Source organism: Bos indicus, chromosome 5 (genome assembly GCF_029378745.1).
Source record: "Bos indicus isolate NIAB-ARS_2022 breed Sahiwal x Tharparkar chromosome 5, NIAB-ARS_B.indTharparkar_mat_pri_1.0, whole genome shotgun sequence".
Taxonomy (NCBI): Eukaryota; Metazoa; Chordata; class Mammalia; order Artiodactyla; family Bovidae; genus Bos; species Bos indicus.
In genome coordinates this window covers 108,726,078-108,746,388 of record NC_091764.1, presented here as the reverse complement: position 1 = coordinate 108,746,388, position 20,311 = coordinate 108,726,078, and the positions used below count along the sequence as shown (strand labels likewise).

At 42.2% G+C, this 20,311-nt stretch overlaps 1 protein-coding gene across 2 annotated transcripts in view; it reads right to left on the bottom strand.

Annotated features, from left to right (window-relative positions):
- The window catches only part of ADIPOR2 (adiponectin receptor 2), a 46,621-nt gene that overhangs the window by 11,567 nt on the left and 14,743 nt on the right, over positions 1 to 20,311 (bottom strand). For both annotated transcript variants that reach the window (XM_070790329.1, XM_019961744.2), the window contains exons 2-3: positions 9,691 to 9,947; positions 3,270 to 3,389 (exon numbers count right to left, since the gene is read on the bottom strand). In XM_070790329.1, coding sequence (XP_070646430.1) covers positions 3,270 to 3,389; positions 9,691 to 9,861 — 291 coding nt within the window. In that variant the 5' untranslated portion in view covers positions 9,862 to 9,947. The remainder of the gene's footprint in view (positions 1 to 3,269; positions 3,390 to 9,690; positions 9,948 to 20,311) is intronic.

Here is a 20,311-nt window from a genome sequence, read left to right as displayed (position 1 = left end):
AAACCATACTCACAGAAAACTAGTCAATCTAATCACACTAGGACCACAGCCTTGTCTAACTCAATGAAACTAAGCCATGCCCGTGGGGCAACCCAAGACAGGCGGGTCATGGTGGAGAGATTTGACAGAATGTGGTCCACTGGAGAAGGGAATGGCAAACCACTTCAGTATTCTTGCCTTGAGAACCCCATGAACAGTATGAAAAGGCAAAATGATAGGATACTGAAAGAGAAACTCCCCAGGTCAGTAGGTGCCCAATATGCTACTGGAGATCAGTGGAGAAATAACTCCAGAAAGAATGAAGGGATGGAGCCAAAGCAAAAACAATACCCAGCTGTGGATGTGACTGGTGATAGAAGCAAGGTCTGATGCTGTAAAGAGCAATATTACATAGGAACCTGGAATGTCAGGTTCATGAATCAAGGCAAATTGGAAGTGGTCAAACAAGAGATGGCAAGAGTGAATGTCGACATTCTAGGAATCAGCCAACTGAAATGGACTGGAATGGGTGAATTTAACTCAGATGACCATTATATCTACTACTGCGGGCAGGAATCCCTCAGAAGAAATGGAGTGGCCATCATGGTCAACAAAAGAGTCCGAAATGCAGTACTTGGATGCAATCTCAAAAACGACAGAATGATCTCTGTTCGTTTCCAAGGCAAACCATTCAATATCACAGTAATCCAAGTCTATGCCCCAACCAGTAACGTTGAAGAAGCTGAAGCTGAACGGTTGTATGAAGCCCTACAAGACCTTTTAGAACTAACACCCAAAAAAGATGTCCTTTTCATTATAGGGGACTGGAATGCAAAAGTAGGAAGTCAAGAAACACCTGGAGTAACAGGCAAATTTGGCCTCGGAATACGGAATGAAGCAGGGCAAAGACTAATAGAGTTTTGCCAAGAAAATGCACTGGTCATAACAAACACCCTCTTCCAACAACACAAGAGAACGCTCTATACATGGACATCACCAGATGGTCAACACCAAAATCAGATTGATTATATTCTTTGCAGCCAAAGATGGAGAAGCTCTACACAGTCAGCAAAAACAAGACCAGGAGCTGACTGTGGCTCAGACCATGAACTCCTTATTGCCACATTTAGACTTAAATTGAAGAAAGTAGGGAAAACCACTAGACCATTCAGGTATGACCTAAATCAAATCCCTTATGATTATACAGTGGAAGTGAGAAATAGATTTAAGGGCCTAGATCTGATAGCTAGAGTGCCTGATGAACTATGGACTGAGGTTCGTGACATTGTACAGGAGACAGGGAACAAGACCATTCCCATAGAAAAGAAATGCAAAAAAGCAAAATGGCTGTCTGGGGAGGCCTTACAAATAGCTGTGAAAAGAAGGGAAGCGAAAAGCAAAGGAGAAAAGGAAAGATATAAACATCTGAATGCAGAGTTCCAAAGAATAGCAAGAAGAGATAAGAAAGCCTTCCTCAGCGATCAATGCAAAGAAATAGAGGAAAACAACAGAATGGGAAAAACTAGGGGATCTCTTCAAAAAAATCAGAGATACCAAAGAACATTTCATGCAAAGATGGGCTCGATAAAGGACAGAAATGGTATGGACCTAACAGAAGCAGAAGATATTAGGAAGAGATGGCAAGAATACACAGAAGAACTGTACAAAAAAAGATCTTCATGACCCAGATAATCATGATGGTGTGATCACTGACCTAGAGCCAGACATCCTGGAATGTGAAGTCAAGTGGGCCTTAGAAAGCATCACTATGAACAAAGCTAGTGGAGGTGATGGAATTCCAGTTGAGCTATTCCAAATCCTGAAAGATGATGCTGTGAAAGTGCTGCACTCAATATGCCAGCAAATTTGGAAAACTCAGCAGTGGCCACAGGATTGGAAAAGGTCAGTTTTCATTCCAATCCCAAAGAAAGGCAATGCCAAAGAATGCTCAAACTACCGCACAATTGTACTCATCTCACACGCTAGTAAAGTAATGCCCAAAATTCTCCAAGCCAGGCTTCAGCAATATGTGAACCGTGAACTTCCTGATGTTCAAGCTAGTTTTAGAAAAGGCAGAGGAACCAGAGATCAAATTGCCAACATATGCTGGATCATGGAAAAAGCAAGAGAGTTCCAGAAAAACATCTATTTCTGCTTTATTGACTATGCCAAAGCCTTTGACTGTGTGGATCATAATCAACTGTGGAAAATTCTGAAAGAGATGGGAATACCAGACCACCTGATCTGCCTCTTGAGAAATTTGTATGCAGGTCAGGAAGCAACAGTTAGAACTGGACATGGAACAACAGATTGGTTCCAAATAGGAAAAGGAGTTCGTCAAGGCTGTATATTGTCACCCTGCTTATTTAACTTCTATGCAGAGTACATCATGAGAAACGCTGGACTGGAAGAAACACAAGCTGGAATCAAGATTGCTGGGAGAAATATCAATGACCTCAGATATGCAGATGACACCACCCTTACGGCAGAAAGTGAAGAGGAACTCAAAAGCCTCTTGATGAAAGTGAAAGTGGAGAGTGAAAAAGTTGGCTTAAAGCTCAACATTCAGAAAACGAAGATCATGGCATCCGGTCCCACCACTTCATGGGAAATAGATGGGAAAACAGTGGAAACAGTGTCAGACTTTATTTTTCTGGGCTCCAAAATCACTGCAGATGGTGACTGCAGCCATGAAATTAAAAGACGCTTGCTTACTCCTTGGAAGGAAAGTTATGACCAACCTCGATAGCATATTCAAAAGCAGAGACATTACTTTGCCAACAAAGGTTCGTCTAGTCAAGGCTATGGTTTTTCCTGTGGTCATGTATGGATGTGAGAGTTGGACTGTGAAGAAGGCCGAGCGCAGAAGAATTGATGCTTTTGAACTGTGGTGTTGGAGAAGACTCTTGAGAGTCCCTTGGACTGCAAGGAGATCCAACCAGTCCATTCTGAAGGACATCAGCCCTGGGATTTCTCTGGAAGGAATGATGCTAAAGCTGAAACTCCAGTACTTTGGCCATCTCATGCGAAGAGCTGACTCATTGGAAAAGACTCTGATGCTGGGAGGGATTGGGGGCAGGAGGAGAAGGGGACGACAGAGGATGAGATGGCTGGATGGCATCATTGACTCGATGGACGTGAGTTCTGAGTGAACTCCGGGAGTTTGTGATGGACAGGGAGGCCTGGCGTGCTGTGATTCATGGGGTCGCAAAGAGTCGGACACGACTGAGCGACTGAACTGAACAGAACTGAAACATACAGCATGGAATGACCAGGAACAGCCATCTTACCTTACAAACAAACTCTTCCATCCTCTCCATGGCATGGTGGGCTTGCAGGAGGGGGGACATGCCCATGAACCCCTCATCTTCCTGAGATGCTCCATCATCGCACTCACGCTCCTCCACGCTCTGCAAGGCAATCACAGAGACAGTCAGGGACAGAGGTCAGGAGCCAGAGGAAATGAACAATACCTTTTCCTTGAAAAGATTACACTGAAAATCTCTTAAGGTTAAAACAAGGCCTCAGACAAGTTAACAGTATAGGAAGTAAGGTCTGTCTATTATAGAATTACTACAAGTACTAAAAATAAGAGGTGCCTGATTCTTCTCTGCAGACAACTGAACTATGACAGCAGCATTCCTGCTTGTTTCAGTAGCAAGGTTCAGGAGTGGCCTTGGATGCTTTGTTTTTTGCTGTAAGAATTATACTCATAGACCACAAAATACTATCACATATACAAAGCTGAGACATTACTGAGGGGACAATCTCCAGTAATCCCTCCTGGAACGTGTAAAATAAATCTAATGCAGGAAGTGCTCTAGGGGAAAGGAGGAAAAACAGTGTAAAACTATTTACTAAATCCTTAAAACACACCAAGCCCAAAAGAAAGGCCATTAATTTAATCCTGACAACTCTTACTGTATCAGTATTCTTATCTAAACTTATCTATAGCACATCAGGCAGGGACTTCCCTGGTGGTAGAGTGGATAGAATCCGTCTGCCAGTGCAGGGGACGTGGGTTCGACCCTGGTCTGAGAGGGAGTGCCACCGCACGCTCTGGGGCAGCTAAGCCCACGTGCCACAACTACAGCCTGCGCGCGAGAGCCCAGACCTGCAGCGACGGAGCCCACAGGCCACAGCCGCTGAGCCCGTGCGCCTGAAGCCAGCAAGGCTCAACTGCTGAGCTTCAGTAGTGGAAGCCCGTGCGCCTAGCGCCTGTGCTCCACGGCAGGAAAAGCCACCACAGTGAGAAGCCTGAACACCACAACTAGAGAAAGCTCACACACAGCCACAAAGACCCGGCACAACCAAAAATATTAACAAAATAATCCCGTGCACCACAACTGCTGAGCCTCTTATAACAGAATACTCACAAACGTGTCCCCAAAAAACAAATGTCTAAGACACAGGACTATAAATAGCTATTTATTGTGGTCAAGCATTGCAGAGTTGCTAATTAGCGATCTTCACAGAGTGGGTGGTAGTAAATTAAGTTTCCTTGGTTAAACAGAGGATAACACGGGAGGAATTAAGTGGCCAGAACAAGGACAAAAATGTTTTCTCCACGACACATGGGCAAATTTACAGCTCTGCCACATGATGACGGTCTGGAAAAGTCTGCGCTGGGCACGATATACATTATATAAAAGCCTCTGGCTTCCAATATGGACTCTAAAGAATGACCCTGTCAGGATTGGAAATTACTTTCAATTCCCCTTCCAGTGGCCACTAAACCACAGACCCAAAGATCTGTTTCAACAATGAACTGCATCTAAGGCGATCACACATGAGGGCTAAACGCACACTATGTTCTGCTGCTCTCGTCACACCTCTAACTGCCATCAACACGAATTATGAGGAGAAACAGGGCAGTATGAATGGTGAACAACGAAAACCCAAGCTGCCTAAAGTAAAGGCAGAAACCGTAATGCTCCAAGGCTTCCTATGAATAAATCACTATATCTACACTTAAAGAGACGTCAGTGCTCTGAAGTGAGTACAAAGACGCTTTCAAATCATTTTTTCCTGCCTCCGTCAGTGAAGTCCATCTGTGAGAAGAGTTAAAGTGGGTTATATCTCAAAATACAACAATATCCAACTGATGATCCATACAAAGTACAAGCTAAAATGTTAATTCTCCAAGGTGTACTTTACCTTTGGAAAGAGAACCAGAGTGATAAAGACCAAAGTCCTTAAAGATCAGTCTAACACAAAATGACAATAACCCATCAGTCTACTGGGTGTTTGTCTGCTTCCGCCCAGCTCAGCTCAATTCAGTTTAATAAATACTTATTAAAAGGATGTTTTCTATAAAGGTGAGTAAAATACAGTCTCTGCCTTCCATGCGTGTACAATCTAATAAGGGACCAAATTAGCCACAAAGATAAGTGTAACAAAAATAAGGTACAGTCAGTTTAGAAACAGAATGTGGAGCTCAAGAAAGGCTGCATGAGGAATTAGAATTTTGGAAAGATACAAGAACTGTCGAGACGGAAAAGCAAAAGCACTCTTTTGAAGAAAAGAGACTAGTTCAGTTCAGCTGAAACTTAGGGGAATAGCTGGACATAAATTACATATTTACATACTAAAAGTCAGCAGACAAGTGCCACAGGCTACAATCGTTGTTGTTCAGTTGCTCAGTCGTGTCCAACTCTTTGTAACCTCATGGACTGCAGCACGCCAGGCTTCCCTGTCCTTCATCTCCTGGAGTTTGCTCAAACTCATGTCCATTGAATGCCATCCAACCATCTCATCCTCTATCGCCCCCTTCTCCTCCTGCCCTCAATCTTTCCCAGCATCAGGGTCTTTTTCAATGAATCGGCTCTTGGAATTAGGTAGCCAAAGTATTGGAGCTTCAGCTTCAGCATCAGTCCTTGCAATGAATATTCAGGGTTGATTTCCTTTAGGACTGACTGGTTTGATCTCCATGCTGTCCAAGGGACTCTTCTCCAGCACTACAGTTCAAAAGCATCAATTCTGTGGTGCTCAGCCTTCTTTATGGTCCAGCTCTCACATCCTGACTACTGGAAAAACCACAGCTTTGACTATATATACCTTTGTCCACAAAGTGATGTCTCTGCTTTTTAATACACTGCCTAGGTTTATCACAGCTTTCCTTCCAAGAAGCAAGCATCTTTTAATTTCATGGCTGCAGTCACCATCAGCAGTGACTTTGGAGCCCAAGAAAATAAAATTTGTCACTGTTTCCACTTTTTCCTCTTCTATTTGCCATGAACCAATGCGACTAGATGCCAGAATCTCAGTTTTTTGAATGTTGAATTTTTCACTCTCCTCTTTCACCCTCATCAAGAGTCTCTTTAGTTTCTCTCTACTTTCTGCCATTAGAGTGGTATCATCTACATATCTGAGGTTGTTGATATTTCTCCCAGCAATCTTGATCCAGCTTATGATTCATCTAGCCCGGCATTTCACATTGATGTCACTCTGCTTATATGTTAAATAAGCAGGATGACAATATACATACAGCCTTGACATACTCCTTTCCCAATTGTGAATCAGTCCATTATTCCATGTCCAGTTCTAACTGCTGCTTCTTGGACCTGCATACAGGTTTCTCAAGAGACAGGTAAAGTGGTCTGGCATTACCATCTCTTTAAGAATTTTTCACAGTGTGTTGTGATTCACACAGTCAAAAGCTTTCATATAGCCAATGAAGCAGATGTTTTTCTGGAATTCCTTTGCTTTCTCTATGATCCAACGGATGTTGACAATTTGATTTCTGGTTCCTCAACCTTTTCTAAAGCCAGCTTGTACATCTGGAAGCTCTTGGTTCATGTACGGCTGAAGTTGGCTTGAAGGAATTTGAGCATAACCTTGCTAGCATGTGAAATGAGTGCAACTGTACAGTACTTTGAACATTCTTTGGCATTACTGTTCTTTGGGAGTGGAATAAAAACTGGCCTTTTTTGGTCCTTTGGCCACTGCTAAGTTTTTCAAATTTGCTGACATTTAAGTGCAGCACTTTAAAAGCACCGTCTTTTAGGATTTTGAATAGCTCAGCTAGAATTCTATCACCTCCACTAGCTTTGCTTGTAGTAATGCTTCCTAAGGCCCACTGGACTCCACACTCCAGTATGTCTGGCCCTAGGTGAGTGACCGCACCATCATGGTTATCCAAATCATTAGGACTTTTTTGCACAGTATTCTTGCCATCTGTTCTTAATCATAATCATAATGCTGTCCACGATGAGAAGATAAAGGTTGAGGAAATGGAAAGGTATCCGGGGCCAGGACACCAAATCTGGGTCAAAGTGTGTGTGCCCCTCCAGAGGTCTGAGAACGGAGGCCTGCTGTATCCACATAATTACAAGGACTACAAGCTAAGGCCCCCATACAATATGACTTCGTGTGTTCATAAAATACCTGCCCAGGAAGATTAAGGACACAAACCACTAGGTGACTTTATAAGCTTCAGAACTTCTCAAAAATTCACTTACATTAGACTGCTCAACCAGCTCCTTAGTACAGTTGCTGAACTGGGCAAATCTGCTCCCTTCCAAGTATCCGCTCACTAGACTTGCTCCAACTATCAAAACTATCATAAACTCTGTGCAATGTCAGTATGATCTCGGTACTGAAAGAGCTGCCATAAACCACAACAGTCAGGCCCCAAACCACACACATGCTGTCCGCGACCTCCCCTTTCTGAACAAGACCCTTAGGGTGCTGCTCACTTTTCTGCAGTAAGGAACTTCGCTTCATCTCATCAACAAGTTATTGTTTGCTTGCTTGCCTTTTTTAATTAACCATTTTTTTAATTGAAGTACAGTGACCTTACAGTGAATGCTGTGTTAGTTTCATGTGTGCTGCAAAGTGCAATTATACAATTATACATCAACGGGCTATATCTTGATAGTCTTTTTGCAAAGTTGACAGGTTGAATCCAGCCTTAAATTTAGAAACCTGCAATGTGTAGTAAGGGCACTAGCAAGCTGATATATCTAAGCCCGTACACACACAGGGGTCAGTGGAAACTAAGGTGTCCACAAAAACAAGAGCTGAAAGAGTAAGTGCTGCTGACTGCGTTTCCGGTATCATCCGACACAGCAAGTGCAACAGCTAGTCTCCGTGAACGTTCCTCTTGGTCTGCCGAGAAATATACATACTCTCAACCTTAAAGACTAGTTCTCTCTATCAAAGTTTGATGGAAAAGATCTTTAAAATCATCCAATTTTTTTTTAAAATTCTCACAAAGCAACTGTTTTTTAATCTTTATTGAAGTTCCTAAGTAGACCTCAAGAAAAGAAAACAAAGTGGTTGGCAGACAGGAATCTAAGTACAAATCAGCTTTCTTATGATAAACTAACAAACTGTGGCATTCTTATGAGTTTGGTTAAAGCAAATCAGTCCAAGAGAATAAATCCTAGGTTAAATGAATGAAGAGTTGGTTCTAGCCCCCATTTATGAGGAAGAATCTGGAGCAGAGGAAAAGTAGGACAACCACAAAAGCTGTTCTCTTTATTTAACTTTATACCTTAAAAACTCAGAGATATGAAATAAAGCCATAAAACTAAAGATCAGGGTAACCTGGTTTGAAATGTCTCTTTTGTGTTATCTATAGGTGCTTATGAAACACAAACTATAAACTTCAGCAAATACAGTTAAAAGAGCCAAGGCTTTAGAGTCAGAGACCTAGAAGTAATAGTCTATGCCCTTCAACCACTGCATAACACTACGTATTTCAGAAAGAATTTTGGCTGATAGGATATTGGGACAAGGGTTAAAGATCTGGAATTTAGACTCCACTGTCTAGGATTATTTGTTAACAAACTGACTCCCTGTACCCTCTGTCCTTCATTCCAGCCATACCGAACATTCTGCAGGTTCACACGGCAGCATACACCAGTGTGCATGGACACACTTCGCTACTATCGTTACTGCTATTCCCTAAAAGCACTGTGCCCTTTCTGAGTCTGCACATCTGCTACTCCCTTTGCCTGGAGTGCTTTCCAGACCTTCAGGAACCAAGTCAAGACTCATCTAGCTTCGCTTAATACATTTCCACTTCCTTTTAGATAACCCCAGTCATAGAAAAAGCAATCCTAAAATTCATATGGAATGACAAAGGACTCTGAACAGTCAAAGCAGTCTTGAGAAAGAACAACAAAGCTAGAGGCATCACACTTTCAGACACATTACAAAGCTACAGTCATGGACACGGTACGGTACTGGCGTAAAGACAGCCACACTGGTCAGTGGCCCTGCTCAGACATCTACACCTTTGCTCTCCAGGAAGAGTTACTTGAGTCGCTTAAAAGGTGGTCTTTCCTCTGGAAGGTAAAACAAAAGACTAGGTTCTTTTCCCAGAAGCCTACTAACTCCCAAGATATGCACTGGAGACAAAGCATCTGGAGAAGCAGTTTCAGCACACACTCAGGATTTCTCCAAAAACAGAAACGATAATGCCCTCACTAAAGCATGGTCAAACCATAAGGGATATACGGTAACTACAAAATCCATATCATTCAACAAGATAGGGCAGCTTAAGTGTGGTCTTATGTGTCAACAGAAAAGGTGTGACTAACTCCTAGATAACTTAAGAGACTTTAGAACCTCACAAACGTCCTCGAGGTTCCTTTTCAAAACACCATCCTCTCTCCAGCACAGTCCCCATAATTTTTAACATTCTTCCTCCAGCCACATTCTCATAAATCTGTTTTTACTCACCGTTCTTTCACTTTAACTTACTTTTTTATGATAGGAAGAAAGGACAGACGCCTCTACAAGAGGCTCCCGACCTCCGTGGTGGACGCCACTGTCACCGTTCCTCGCGCCATCGAGCTGGTGCCCTTTCCTGAGCCTGAGAGCTGGCTCTGGAGTCTTGCTGTGCTCCAGCCGGTTTTCCTCTGTCTCGTTCATGGGACACCCAAGGCTTTCTGACAAAGAGTTCTTTCTTTCTGTCCCTTCTTCTTGGGAGGGTGGATGTTTAGGATACTGAGTTGACTCTACAGGAGAGAAAGCTCTGCATTAACGTATTTGCATGAGTGACGGGAGAAGACATAGGTTGTATTATTATACACTAATATTAAAAAAAAACCTATTTTGTTGAAAAAAGGACTGCCAAAATCTACTTTTAAATGAAAAAAGCAGAATACAAAAGATACATGCATAATATTCCCACTTACGTATTATAATAAAAGTATATAATCATAAACAAGTATACTTGTGTACACAGGATCGCTATTTAAATATTCAAAACTGTGTTTTCGGTGCACAAGTATATACACAAGGAAGAACCTAGAGTCAGGAGGGAGGCGGCTTGCTTTTCATCTTATTCTGCCTGCATTTTTCCCCCATATGCCATATACTACTCTTTCAGTTAAAAACATACCTAATATAGAAAGAATATAAGTGGATTTTATGTACTACAACTAGGTTTTACATATTCAGTTTCATTTACATCATCACAACGATTCTTCAGGGTATTCTAATTTCTACCTCACAAGTAAAGAAATCAAAATTCACCACACTTTTATGAAATAAAACAATGCCTCTGACTGACAGGGCATATATATTACTGGTAATGTTTTGCATTTAAATTGCTTAAATGTCTGAAATTTCAGTATTTTTGAGCTGTTTTGAACTCTAACTGGACTACCCTGGAAGGTAAAACCTCAGGGCCAGAGCACCCTTTCATACCCCTCTGAGCTCCCAGAAAGTGCTGTTCACATAAATGTTTAACAAACAGGATGACATTTAAATGTTCTTAAGTGGTAAAAACACTTTCAGAAGTCATCGATATGTCTCTAAACTGGATCACATAAGTTTCCTAGGAGTTCAATAATTCCAAGTCCTTGGCCCTAAACTCGTAGGACACAAGCTTATTTTAGAGATTTAAGTTACATATCCAAATAAGGAGATGATCACAGCCAATCCAACTAAAAAGATGAAAACAGGAAGAAGCCAAGGTACATGTTATACTCATAAATCCCAGGAGATGCAAAATTCTTACTGAGGGAAAGGAGGAGTAGGGCGAAGTGGGAGGGCCTAGCCAACATGCAGAGAAGGTGAAAGGAACATTTAGTGTTTATGTGGACACACAAGACTAAGCATTAGCTCAAGAGTTCAAATTAGACTAAGAATTAGCCAGCTGTTAGTTTCATGAACCATCTGAGTTTGTTGCAAGAGTTCTCTCAAGTTTTTAGAACAAGAACAAACACAATCTTTAAAGATCACCAAAGCTGGGCCTGTGCCCATCACATACGGGCCTGAGCAAGCTCATTCTGATAGTGAGATTATCAACTGTGCTACAAATGCCCACTTGTGAAAGAGCAAATGTGAGTGACTTACACACACACACTTACAAAGCTGTTTCACACCCATCATTTCACTCTGTTTTAGGGAAGAGGGATCTAACATCTACTGTGGATCGGCAAAGTTAAATTCTGTATCACAGGATCTCACATAATTCTTACGTATGGCCCTCTAGGGTATTTTACCCCCCATTATACAGATGTGGAAACTGAGGCTCAGAGATTAGGTTACTTATCCAAGGCTGTTAGTCTCTAAGAGCAGCTGGAACTATGGTCCAACAGTACTTGCATAAACGATTTTCTTGCTAAGAAGAATAAAAAACAGGGGAAGTATCTGGAATTAGGCTTTAATTTGCTCTAAGATTCTTAACAGGAAAAGGGAGTGAGATGGAAATGGAAAGTAAGACTTCAGAGTACCATTATCTGTTAACCCAAAGAGTTATTCTAAGGGAATAGTTAGCACATTCTAAGTTATTCAAAGAGAAATTTTTCATTCATCAAGATTCTATGAATGTTATGCTTGCTGTATTACACAGAAGTTGACAGAGAGAAAGAGAGGGAAAAGAAAGAAAGGAACCCAATACACAACAGCTGGCAGGAAAAAACAAGTTAACTGAGAGGTGTTCTGAGTCTATGAACAGACGTAGAAATCCTACACAAGTCAAACTGGGTAACTTCCAGCAAGCAAAGCAGATCTAAGGTCTTTGAAAAGTGGCCTCCTGTGTTCTAGGAGCAGACTCAAGCGTCACTTACTCTGCCCAAAAGCAATGGGGGTTTGCCAAGCAGAGTAGAGGAAAGGTACTCTGTGAGGAGAAAACAGCAATATGCAAGGCAAGGAGTCCAGGGTCTGCTCAGAAATGAGAGAACAGGGACAAATTCAAGATATGCTCAGTAGAGAAAAATCAACATTTGGATAACTGAATGAGGGTCCATGAAGACTAGACAGAAAGAACTCAGATGACTCATGCTTCTCGCTCGGGCAGTCGACTGCACAGAGGACGCCACTCACGCAGATGGAGAGATGATTTGGGAGAAGTGAATTCATGGGAGAAGAATGAATTCGTTTTCAGAAATGGGGTCTGAAGTACAAGAAACGTTCAGCTGGCACCAGGAAACACAAGTCTGGAATTCAGAGGAGAGAATGAGCTTGAAAACAGAACTAGGCGTTACTAGAAGTGATACTAGCATATTAGTTAATACTGGACAAAATCCTTTTTTAAAAAAGTTATGAACTGTAGCTCTAGAGAAGATTCTTGAGAGTGTCCTGAACTGCAAGGAGATCAAACCAGTCAACCCTAAAGGAAATCAACCCCGAATATTCATTGGAAGGACTGATGCTGAAGCTCCAATACTTTGGCCACTTGATGCAAAGAGCTGATTCACTGGAAAAGACCCTGATGCTGGGAAAGATTGAGGGCAGAAGGAGAAGGGGATGACAGAGGATAAGATGGTTGGCTGGCATCACCAACTCAATGGACATGGGTTTGAGCAAACTCTGGGAGATGGTAAAGGACAGGGAAGTGTGCTACAGTCCACGGCATCACAAAGAATCAGCCAGGACTCAGTGACTGAACAACAACAACAGGAGTTTGATGGGGTAAAAATCAAAGTAAAAAATCCAGGAGAATGATTACCAAATAGTAGACTGTAAAGTCAGGACTGGAACCTACTAATCTCTCGACTCAGTCAACTGTACTCACACCAGGGTTTCCTTCCCAATGGGAAAACCATGAAAAATTTAAAACTCTACTTCTTAGACTTCATTTTCCCTTCAAATAATACTGTATAAGGTAAACTTATTATGTTGCTTAAAAGCAACAAGGTTGCTTAAATGGTTACCTTAAAGCAATTTTTTTCTACCTGAAGAAACTGCTAACTTAATGGTTTGATACTTGTGGTGTAAAAATCTAACTCTATTCCAGAAAAGGTATTTTCTAAAAACCAATACTTGTCTGCACGTTGGTCTCAGGATGTGCTCACTGCTGAGAGCAACAGATACATAGGTTTCCTGAATGAATGTTTCATTCTCCAGGGGAAAAAGAGAAGTACTTAATCACAGTTACACTGGGTTCCTGCCAAGGTAGACTATAGTGCAATGTATAACTTCACCTATTTCATACTGTTCATTTTTATGTTGCCCCCAATTTTAAAAAAGCGAGCAAGCTGTGGAAAGCAGTATGGCAGTTCCTCAAATAAATTAAAAATAGATTTACTATACAATCCCAGCAACTCCACTTCTGGGTATATATGTACTGGAACTGAAAGCAGGGTCTTGAAGAGACATTTACACACTCATGTCCATATTCACAACAGGTGAACAAAGAGCAGCCCGAGTGTCAATGGATAAACAAGCACAACATAGTGATACACACAAGAAAACATCAGCCTCCAAGAAGGAGAATTCTGACTCAAGTCACAACCTGGATGAACCCGAGGACCACATGGTAAGTGAGGTAGGTCAAGTACAAAACCCAAATCTGTACGATTCCACTTGCCATAGGTGCTTAGGGAGTCACACTCATAGAAAGAATGGTGGCTGCCAGGGCTGGGGGAAGAGGAATGGGAGTTACTCCCTAATGGGGATAGTTTCCGTTTTTGCAAGAGGAAAAAAAGCTTTGTGGATGAATGGTGGTGATGCTTGCACAACAACATGGATGTACAACAAGGTGACTACACACTTAAAAAGTTACAGTAACTTTTATGTGTATTTTACACGTTTTTTTGATTGGGGGGTAGAAATACACTGTGGCACTATATTACATTGCCTCTTTGTCTAGTAAATTTTTTATTGATGTAAAAAATATATTCAGAAAAGCACACTGAGGACACAAAGCTGACAAAGCGTAAGTGCAGTGTACCCACGAACACTAGCGTCCAGAGGACCTCACTCCCTGACCACTGCAAAGCTTTGTAAAGTGAGAACTTTGAGAGGTCCAACCCCTTTCATTGCCAGTTAATGGCAAGAGAAATCTTCCAGCAAGGTTCTCTGAAGACTGGCCAACTGCCATGGACCTAAGTCTTCCAATTCTGAGGACCAGCAGTGTAATGGCCCACTGTATAAGCTGGGGCACAGAGAGTGGTGCGCAGTCTAAGGCTGGTGGCATATCTTCCCAGTTCTATAATTAGACTCTTCAGTAGTGGAAGACAGGCTGTAAAATGTGTCCCATGATTGTGCTGGCTTCCCCTGAGGTGAAAGTAGCCAATTTCAAAGTGACTTGAAAGTTGTACACTGAAATCACTCCAGCGTGCCCTGTCACTCCACACTGGGGTATGCGTGTGAAGTCAGTACATGGGTAAAATGAGACTTCTGGTATCAAGTTCAGGCTTTTCGCGTTGGGAAACCTGAGTGGTACAGAATGTCCTACATGAAAGTACCAGCAGGTTACGCCCCTCCTGATTTCTTTAGGATGCAAATCTAAACTTCTAATAATGAAACGAGATTATTTTTTAGGATGGAATGATTTATTTCAACAATGGAACCAGCAGGGATATTAAAGGCACAAGATTTTCTTTTGAATACTAGCTATTTTTTCTCTTTTTTAAATCATTATTAAAAGTAAATACTAGATGTGTTACCTTGGCTGGTTTCAAGTCTTCAGAGAACTTTGCTGGAAGATTTCTATCACGTTAACTGGCAAGGAAAAGGGCTAGACCTCTTACAATTTACCCTTTTAAAAGCTTTACAGTGGGAATTCCCTGGCAGCCCAGGGATTAGGACCCAGGTTCAATCCCTGGTTGGGGAACTAAGATCCCACAAGCTGCGAGGTACAGCCAAAAAAAATAAAAACATAAAAATAGTTACAGTGATGGGGCAGAGGGGTCTTCAAACACCCCAATCTACTATTTCCCTTCACTAACTTTCTGATTCAAGCCACCACCACGTCGTACCTGTCCTAATACAAGAGCCAGTTACCCACCCCCCCAGGCCACTCCTGATCCTCAGGACCCAGTTCCCACAAGGCAGTCACAGGGTAACTTTATCAAAAGGCACTCCCTTGCTTTCTGAGCCCTCCAGTGGCTTCTCTTCACACCTAAGGAAGCTCTCACCTGGGCTTACAAAATCTTAAATGACTTAGCCCCGAACTCTGGCCTCACCCTGTACCCCTTTCCCCCTTGCCCACTACGTTCCAGCCTCAATCACCTCCCATCTACTCCCCAAATACTCCAAATGCTCAAAGGGCTCCTCGATGTCACTGGTTCCCACGGCCTGGAATGTTCAATGCCCAGATCTTCCCAGGGCTGGGCTCCTTCTTCACATGCGAATCTCTATTTAAAGGTCACCTATTCAAAGAATCCTTCTCTGACCACATCATCTCAGTCTTTCCTTATCACATCACCTTTTAATCTCACAGCACTTGTCTCCGTTATTTTTATTTGTTTACTACTAGTCTTCTCTCACTAGACTGAAAATTCCTCAGAGACATTATGTATCTTCTTTACTCTTATATTCCAAGTATCTAAAATTGCTTCTGGCACACAGCACGTGTATTCACTAAACATATGCTGAATAAATAAGCGGGGAATCACGACCCACACTTCAAGGATAAGTTAGGCAGAAACTAACTTCCCTGACTTCCCCAGGTTCCGGACATTGACTCCTTCAACTCTTCTTATTTACTAATGTTTCTATTATAGTAGCTGTCAAAATTGACTACATTTCTCTGTTCACTGGTCTGTCTGCCCCTTCTCAACTGCAAACTTCTCAGGGTCAGGGAGCCTTTTGTGGAATCCACTTTTGTATCCACAACCCCAAGCTTGGTCTGGGATGCAAAGAAGGACCTCACAATCCTTCCCTGTATGATGTGGAGGAAGGAGAAGACAGGGACAGCTAACATGCAATCAGCACCAAGCGCAAAGAACCCTGGATTCTCTCTTGAAATCCTTACAACAGTTTTGGGAGACTGGCACAACTGTTTCCTCCATTCTGGAGATCACAAACACCCAGAGGGATATAAATAACGTGTCTTAAATGACAATAATAAGGGGCAACCTAATCTACCCAATCAATCTAGTCCACCTAATACCCCAGTTAATGCTCTTATCCACAACCCTCTATGTTAGCATGAACCATAAGCTGTTCTCAAATAAACGCACAGTAGCACTTAAATGACAAAACCAGGAGGTAACACTGACAGACTGCTGTACTTTACAGCAATGTTGAAAATATTAAGAAACGGGAAGAAAATGGGGAGGAGCACAGAGCCTTGCCACATACCACAAACAATAAAATGACTGGTTAAAATTGGAATTCTTTCCAAACACTCAGAACATTTCTGAGTAGAAAAAAAATGTTAATTAAAAAAAAAAAAAAAAAACGGTAACTTGGAAAAGAATAACTGATAAAACGGGAAAAGTTCCCAACATATGCTACTGACACAGCCCTTAACAAATGGCACAGCTGATAACTGAGATGGAGCAACAGTTAGATTTTTAAGACAGGCACTATTATGCATTCATGTTCATAAAATCTCAACTGTTGGAAGCACAAAGAAACATTTCAAATCAAATGCAGCTATTTCTTAAAGATGATCTTGAAGCTATAAAGACAGGCAACACTCATCATTTATGCTACTTTCCTTCTTAGCATGAAGTAGGGTAACTTTTAAGTAATATCACCAGGAACCTCACTCTTCTAACTTACTGCCCCACCCACTGACCAACTTTGCTGAGAAGAAACCAGGCAAAGTTGATCCTGTGCAGCAGAGCTGGGGCAAAGCCAGTGAGAGCCGGCCTCTCAGGCTTGAGACCTACTTCCCAAGTACAGTGTTACTGTCCATCTCTACCCAAGTTCAGAGGCTAATTAAGAGGGCCACCAAGTGCCAGAGAAGGTGAGCCTTTACACATTCTCTCATTTTAACTTTAAAACCTGCCTGCTGCAGACAGTACAAGCTCTATTTACAAATAAGAGGACAGGGGGTAAGACCAGTCTAGGTTACACAAGTCACAAAACAAAGAAGCGAGAACTGCCCAGTTAGGCCCCCTCCATGATACAACACTGCCTCCCACAAAGGGAAGTGGTTCTAGTCTTCCTAGTCATGATGTTATCTCTTTGAAGGGAGGTGAACCGTTGCTCAACACTTAACGGAGCCAACTCTAATAGCTGACCTTTCACCCATCATCTCATTTAACCCTCCAGCAATCCTTATAAAATGGGGTCCTATCTTACAGATGAAGAAATTGACACTAAAGGAGATCAAGTAATTCAATGACACAAACTGAAGTGGAAGACTACAAATTCAAATCTGTATCTGACTCTAAAGACCAGATCTTAGCTCCACCTTGCTATTGCTGTTCAGTCATTCAGTCATGTCCGACTCTTTGTGACCCCATGGACTGTAGCCCACCAGGCTCCTGAGTCCATGGAATTCTCCAGGTAAGAATACTGGAGTGGGTAGCCATTCCCTTCTCTAGGGGATCTTTCCAACCCAGGGATCAAACCCAGGTCTGCCACACTGCAGGCAGATTCTTTACCATCTGAGCCACCAGGGAAGCCCATTACTCCACATTACAGGGCTTCATTTAAGGTACAAACAGTGCATTATAGTGACTGGTCATGGTCATGAATAAAAAAATATTTTATAAAAAGGACTTCCTACAACTCTTATAGTCATGTTATGATGTCGTTTCCCTTTCCCAAGACCTATAAGCAACTCTGAGTTTCTAAAACAAAGAACAGTGCACAAAAATCCAAGTATAGATGAGAAGAACAACAGTCCTAAATGTAGTCAGTCAGGGAAATCCTGAGAAGTCCAGGGTATATAAACTGTCATACCTACAATGAACCAAAATACGTAAATTATGCAAAGACTTCCTTCCAGAAATCATCTGCCCTACAATACCACATGTGCTTAGTCGCTCAGTCATGTCCAACTCTTTTCGACCCCATGGAATGTATCCGGCCAGGCTCCTCTGTCCATGGGGATTCTCCAGACCAGAATACTGCAGTGGGTTGCTACGCCCTCCTCCAGGGATCTTCCCAACCCAGGGATCAAACCCAGGTCTCCCGCATTGCAGGCAGATTATTTTACCACATAACCATACTCGTGTTCCAACTACATCAGAAATAAAATCTTTCCAGGTATATCTGGATATCTGGCCTGTAGAGTCAGTGTTTCAGGCAAAATCAAAACCCCTACACTTCAGTAAAAAGCTGTCTAAGCAACCATTACTCAGGGCCCCATCTCATCCTGCATAACACCCTCTACAATACAAGTTTGTTGGGGAGAAGGGGGATGGGGGAGGGTTACAATGCTGCAGATGGAGAAACCAAGAAGTGGTTAATTATCTTTTTCAGTATCACAACCAGAAATTTAGGAATAAAACTTGTATTTGTAACTTTTCCCAGGATCACTGAATTCCATTAAACCACAAGGTCTTCTTTCGATCACCAATTAAAAAAAAAAAAAAATGGGGAAAAAGAAAAAAGAAAGATAGAATATATAACTATCTGCAGACCTCACAGCAACTGAACACTCATTTCAAGTGGAAACAAAAATAGTTTTCATTCTTAAATTGATTTGTAGAAGTTTCTATTAGACATTTCAGAAAGACTCAGATTTATATGTATTAATACTATGCCAAAGCCTTTGACTGTGTGGATCATAATCAACTGTGGAAAATTCTGAAAGAGATGGGAATACCAGACCACCTGACCTGCCTCTTGAGAAATCTGTACGCAGGTCAGGAAGCAACAGTTAGAACTGGACATGGAACAACAGACTGGTTCCAAATAGGAAAAGGAGTACGTCAAGGCTGTATATTGTCACCCTGCTTATTTAACTTCTATGCAGAGTACATCATGAGAAACGCTGGACTGGAAGAAACACAAGCTGGAATCAAGATTGCCGGGAGAAATATCAATATCCTCAGATATGCAGATGACACCACCCTTATGGCAGAAAGTGAAGAGGAACTCAAAAGCCTCTTGATGAAAGTGAAAGTGGAGAGTGAAAAAGTTGGCTTAAAGCTCAACATTCAGAAAACGAAGATCATGGCATCCGGTCCCATCACTTCATGGGAAATAGATGGGGAAACAGTGGAAACAGGGTCAGACTTTATTTTTGGGGGCTCCAAAATCACTGCAGATGGTGACTGCAGCCATGAAATTAAAAGACGCTTACTCCTTGGAAGGAAAGTTATGACCAACCTAGATAGCATATTGAGAAGCAGAGACATTACTTTGCCAACAAAGGTCCGTCTAGTCAAGGCTATGGTTTTTCCAGTGGTCATGTATGGATGTGAGAGTTGGACTGTGAAGAAGGCTGAGTGCGGAAGAATTGATGCTTTTGAACTGTGGTGTTAGAGAAGACTCTTGAGAGTCCCTTGGACTGCAAGGAGATCCAACCAGTCCATTCTGAAGGACATCAGCCCTGGGATTTATTTGGAAGGAATGATGCTAAAGCTGAAACTCCAGTACTTTGGCCACCTCATGCAAAGAGCTGACTCATTGGAAAAGACTCTGATGCTGGGAGGGATTGGGGGCAGGAGGAGAAAGGGACGACAGAGGATGAGATGGCTGGATGGCATCACTGACTCGATGGATGTGAGTCTGAGTGAACTCCAGGAGTTTGTGATGGACAGGGAGGCCTGGCGTGCTGCGATTCATGGGGTCGCAGAGTCGGACACAACTGAGCGACTGAACTGAACTGAACTGAATTCTCCTAAAACCAAAACTGAAAGTCTCAAACTTCAGAACATATCCATAACAGCAACTGGATGACTAAATACATGTAAAGATTTTGAAGTTTCCAGTATCAAGGAGTCAATCAATCTAACACCTGCTTATCAAGTTTCCAAAGTCTGTGAGTATTAACCAACAAAGCAAGACACCAGCAACCTGTTCCCTCCATCAAAGTTGATCATCAAACCATCTGCACCCTTGGTGCTGTTGTTCACTCACCCAGCGTGTCTGCCTCTGCCACCCCATAGACTGCAGCATGCTAGGCTACTCTCTCCTCCATCATCTCCCAGAGTCTGCTCACATTCATGTCCACTAAGTCAGTGATGCAACCGAGCCTCTATTTAAAAACTGGCTGAGAGAAATGACATCTGCATGA